At 38.4% G+C, this 6,000-nt stretch overlaps 1 protein-coding gene across 6 annotated transcripts in view; it reads left to right on the top strand.

Moving 5' to 3' along the window:
• Asator (tau-tubulin kinase asator) overlaps positions 1 to 6,000 on the top strand; it is a 304,756-nt gene that overhangs the window by 151,827 nt on the left and 146,929 nt on the right. For all 6 annotated transcript variants that reach the window (XM_070090930.1, XM_070090932.1, XM_070090931.1 and 3 more), the window contains exon 2: positions 4,457 to 4,652. In XM_070090930.1, coding sequence (XP_069947031.1) covers positions 4,457 to 4,652 — 196 coding nt within the window. The remainder of the gene's footprint in view (positions 1 to 4,456; positions 4,653 to 6,000) is intronic.

Genomic DNA, 6,000 nt, shown 5'->3' with positions numbered 1-6,000 from the left:
CTGCTTGACACTCCAGCTCTCATACATGCAATTTGAAATCTGGATTAGGCTCAAGAACACAGATATATATTGATTTGATAGCCCATACGCCCGTGTCGTGAGGCATACATGCAGATACATGCGCAAATATACATGTGTGTGATGTATGACTGCAAGTTACCTCTACATATGTTGGTTGTTGTGTTGTGGTGCTGGTTGTTGTGTTGTGGTGCTGGTTGTTGTGTTGGATGCTGGTTGTTGTGTTGTGGTGCTGGTTGTTGTGTTGGATGCTGGTTGTTGTGTTGGATGCTGGTTGTTGTGTTGTGGTGCTGGTTGTTGTGTTGTGGTGTTGGTTGTTGTGTTGTGGTGCTGGTTGTTGTGTTGGATGCTGGTTGTTGTATTGGGATGCTATTTTTGGTGCTCTGCCATAGATTGTGTTGTTACATTACTGGCACTGTGTTGTGACGCTGACACTGTGGTTTTGTGACTGGCACTATGGTGTTGTGAGGCTGCAACTGTAGTGCTATGTCGCTGCTGGCAGAAGTGTCTGTACTAATGGTGTGTGGTGCGGTGTACGGTGCTCTGTTATCTCATAATGGCTCTGGAAAGCACCACCTCAAGTCCCAAGTCCCAGACCAGTCCCCTAAATTGCAAAGGAAAATTACTAGAATAGCAGTTAGGTAACAGGAAAGTAAGTATATATATATATATGTATATGTATATATATTTATATATATATATATATATGTATATGTATATGTATATGTATATGTATATGTATATGTATATGTATATGTATATATATATATATATATGTATATATATATATATATATATATATGTATATATATATATATATATATATATATATATATATAATGTGAGTAGACGTGTGTAACATTTTCCTACCATTTTATGTGTTCTTAAGACATTAAGAATTATGACCAACAATCCTGCCAAAGTGCAAAATGTTTAACACGGGTTCTCGTTGACGGCCGTTACAGGACGGTCGTACCATACTGGGTGGGGGGAATATCTCCCAACATATTAGACAATGCTAGTGCTGTCTCTCTGGTCTGGAGTGAAAAGGTATTGAGGGGTGGAGGTGGAGAACTAAATCAAGCCGCAAGCTAGTCAAAAGTTGTGACATGTATATGAGACATTGTCAGCGGAGCTTAGATAATTGAGGGCTAGAACAAACACCGTGTACAATATAGTTATTTATTATATAAAGCAATAGTTCCTAGGCCTTTTGTGTATCCATATGCTCTTGGATATGTTGTGGACAGAAAACTTCAATGGCAGTCTAAAATCAGTCTTGAACATGGGGACTAATTATGAACACTGTGCCTGAATGAGAATGACAACTTCTGTAGTATACAGCAAAAGTTGCTTGACTGAGGACATTAGCGTGGGTGGTGGGATAAAAAGGGGGGGGGGGAGGTGTATTTAGAGCGAGACACCCTCCCCTCCCCCCCCCACCACACACTGTGCCAAGACGTTTATTGTTCGCACGGTGACAGCGAGCACTGGGGGAGGGACACGACGAACGTAAATAACAAGCGTGTGATTTGTAACTTTTTCAGCGAGGACAATGCCTTCCCCGCTGCCAGACGTTATCCTCCATTCTGTGTACTTTTTTTTTTTTAAACCATTGCCCACAAGTCAATATAGTTTAAAATAAGTTTTAAATAAAGCAAGCTAGCTTGACATTGAATAAGTAATATTTAACTTGAGGCTCAGTAAGTTATAGAACTTACTGAAAAACTAATGTCTGTGGGGAGAATAAGTTTTACTTCAGCTGCAGATAACAAGGTGAGTACTGTCAGTGTGTCTGAGTCGTGCTTAGAGCACGGAGGATCGAGCCTCCATCACTTCTTAACATTATTATTATTATTATTATTATTACTTCTGTAGATAAGTTAACCATATTATGACGTATGTTTGACGTTGATGCTCATTATTATTATCATTTATTATTAATTATTATTATCATTATTACTGATATCATTATTATTATTGGTATCACTATTATTATTCGTATTATTATTATTATTATTATTATTATTACTATTACTATTAGTTTATTATTGGAATTATTATTATTACTGGTATTAACATTATTATTATTATTATTTTTATTTTTATTATTATTATTATTATTATTGCTTATTATCATTATTACTTCTGTGGAAGTAGTAATGATATTAATAATGTTAATACGAGTAATAATAATAATTCCAATAATAAACTAATACGAATAATAATAATAATAATAATAATAATAATACGAATAATAATAGTGATAGCAATAATAATGATAATAATAATTAATAATAAATGGTAATAATAATGAGCATCAACGTCAAACATACGTCATAATATGGCTAACTTAGTCACGTTCAATGTTCCCATGTTGAAAAATAACAAGAATTAATATAGAGAGCTTAATATAGTATATAATATAGCATATCTTATTATATAACTGCTCACCGTAAAGAACATCCATACTTACTCATGCGCCTACGACATACAAAGAACACTACACTCCAACATAAACCCTTCACTCATACTTCTCCTCACCAACCTTAACAGGACACACCACCATAATACAAGACATAAATCACTTTTTGATGTACCCCGTGTCCATATCACACTGTAAAAACTCTATGCACATGAGGAGCCCCAAAATTTGGAATACATTACCAGTAAATGCTAAAGTAACCTATTCTGAACATCAGTTTAAGACTTCTCAAAAACCACGTACTCACTAAAACTAAATACTCAATACTCAATATTTAACTTTACCAAAAAAATCTCCCAATTACCTAAATCTGAAAACTTAAAAACTAAATGCCCAAAGTTCATAAATTAATACTACACTGTAGTATAAATACCTACCCAATTGTAACATTCTCATACTATAAACTACTTTCAACAACTCACAATAAAATATCCCATAATATAATTTAAATATTTACTATTATATACAAAACCTACAAAATACTTTCAACCTGTCAGAATGTAATATACCCTGATTGTAATTTGAGTAAACTTAGTCTACTATAAATAAAACAGATGTACAAATTAACAAATAATAATAAATTTCTCTAGTATTAAGTAGTCTGTAAGCCATTAACTGTAATCTGCCCATAATGCCAAGGCATGATAGTGGTTTTCTTTGCACTGCTACTCATTATTGTAATTACATAATCTCAGTGTACTCTTGCTAGGAAATAAATATTTGTATTTGTAAATATAAGAGGGGATGTATCGAAATATAGCCTCTTCTTCTTCGTTGTCGTCTTCGTCTTCTGCTGCTGCTACTGCTTCAGCTGTTTCTGCTGTTGCAGAAGTATCAAGTAACAGTCTTCCACGTGTTAGAAAAGGAACGCCTCCCCTTTATCAATTATCATTCTCTCTTATATGTGATGGTAAACAGTTTTCGAAGCTTAGGTAGCAAGTACTCTCTCTCTCTCTCTCTCTCTCTCTCTCTCTCTCTCTCTCTCTCTCTCTCTCTCTCTCTCTCTCTCTCTCTCTCTCTCTCTCTCTCTCTCTCTCTTTCTCTCTAACTATTTAGCTCTTGTGAGTGTATGAATATACATTTTTTACTTACCTCTTTGTAATTAGACTAACATTGTTGGGTCAGTTACCCTACTGCCATCGTATTCAACCTCCAATAATGTTAGGTGAAGGAGTTCAAGCAATCTCAACGTGAGTGACATTACTCAGGAGTGACGAACTCTGGGGTCCTGGACCAAAGTGAATGCTAGGCATGTTTTTTGGTAATAAGTTAGCAGAGTGTGGGAATTCTTGGGGAGAAGAGAAGGGGAGGGAGTGTGTTTGGTGAGGTGGGTGTGTGAGAGGGAGTTTTATGTGTGTGTACTTCTCTATATGTGGTTGCAGGGGTCGTGTCACAGCTCCTGTGTGTGTGTGAGGGGGAGCGGGGAGGTTCGTTTTGTCATGGTTCATGGTAGTTCTCCCTCTCTCCCCCACCATCGCTGTTGGCCTCAACTCCTCCCATCCCTCTATAAATACGTACAAGAAATATAGAAGTGAAGGCCAACGCGATTTCTTCCTCTGCTCTTCCCTTCTATCTCCCCATAAATAGTCCCTTTCCCCTTGAAACCTCCTTCCCGTTTTACTCAAGTTTGTCCCTCTCTCCTCCTCCCCTCTTTCCCTGCTTCATTACGCCCTTCCTGACCTTTACGAGTTTTTACTGTATATTTAAACGTTTCGACGAGCCTTACAGATATTTTGAAATACAGTCAATATATATATATATATATATATATATATATATATATATATATATATATATATATATATATATATATATATATATATATATATATATATATATATATATATATGTGTGTGTGTGTGTGTGTGTGTGTGTGTGTGTGTGTGTGTGTGTGTGTGTGTGTGTACACAGAGACAGATAGCATCACTAATAACGTGTGTGTCTGTGTTGCAGGAGCGCCGTGGTAAGCACATGTAGCGGGGGACATGAAGACTCGGGAGACCTTCAGGACCGCAACAACAACAACAACAATAACAACAAGAATAACAACAACAATAACAACAACAACAACAACAATAACAAGAACATCACCATGACCAGCGAGGACCTCCTTCAGCCCGGACACGTCGTAAAGGAACGATGGAAAGTGGTGAGTACACTCTTATCTACTGTATGCTAAATTAGGCCCATGCATTCAATAGGTCTTAGGCCCAACGCCTATTGAATGCATGGGGGTTATTATTACCACATTTCATCTACATACTAACATCAAGAATACTGGAAGACTGACAGCCACAGTACCGTGGAGCAAATCACAACTAACTCAGAAATCACAGATGGAAACTAGACGTTTCGGGCCGGCATGGACATTATACAGATCCAGAAAGGTTCGAAACCTCGTCTAATATTCATTTCCAATTTTAGGTCACCTGTCAGTCCCTGAAAGTAATTAAATAAACACTGCGTATATACACTGAGTACTTCTCGATTTTTTTTTTCAAATCGAACGAAGAAGAGAGAGAGAGAGAGGAAGAAATGAGAAAGAAAGGCAGAGAGAGAGAGAGAGAGAGGAAGAAGGGAGAAAGAAAGACAGAGAGAAAGAGTAAGGGAGACATTGAGAGGAATCCGTTTAGTATGTAAACCACCAGGCGTCAGGTGCCTGGGTAGCTAGGAACCAGGATCCTCCAGGTGGCAGCCCAACACTCCTACACCTGCTCCTCCGTGACATGGAAACGCACCAGAAACAGCCATACATCAGAGGGCAGCCAGTGCTATTATACATCAGGGTCACTTCTGGCGTCAGCTGTTACTACTACATATCAGGAAGCAGATGGTACTGCTACACGTCAAGGGTCATGTCTGGCGTCAGCTGGTACTACTACACTTCAAGAGGCAGCTGGTGCGCCTACCATACCTCTAGAAATCAGACTATAGATGCATGGTGAAGCTTGTTAGGCTGGCTGGAGGCGCTGCTACCATCAACGCTACAGATAGTGTCAGTCTTGCCAACATTTATCACGGTGTAATACCCCACCGCTCTTCAGGGTGCCACTTCCGGGTGAGATGGTGCCGCCGCTTGCCATGTGCCACGGGGTTCCACTGTGACAGCTCCCTCAGAGGTGCCACTGTGACAGCCCTCTCAAGGGTGCCACTGTAGCACTCTCAGGAGTGCCACTGAAATAGACACTGGCTGGTGAGGTAGTCTAAGAGCTAGCCCAACTGTGAAGTGTTTACTCCGTAGAGTTTTTCACTGGGTATTCCCTTTATTCTGGTGAAAGAATCTTGATTCAAGGAAGTGCAGTTGCCTTCCTTGGGCGAAACCTAATTAACCCTGATTACAATGGTACCTGAGTACTTTTGGTTTTTTTAAGTGAGAGGTTTACTACTACTACTACTATTGGTACTACTACTACTATTACTACTACTACTACTACTACTACTATGCTAATACTATTACTACTGCTACTGCTGTTATTGCTACTACTACTACTGTTACT

This window comes from Cherax quadricarinatus, chromosome 33 (genome assembly GCF_038502225.1).
Source record: "Cherax quadricarinatus isolate ZL_2023a chromosome 33, ASM3850222v1, whole genome shotgun sequence".
Taxonomy (NCBI): Eukaryota; Metazoa; Arthropoda; class Malacostraca; order Decapoda; family Parastacidae; genus Cherax; species Cherax quadricarinatus.
The sequence above is the reverse complement of the archived record's forward strand: the minus strand, read 5'-3'. Positions and strand labels throughout refer to the sequence as shown.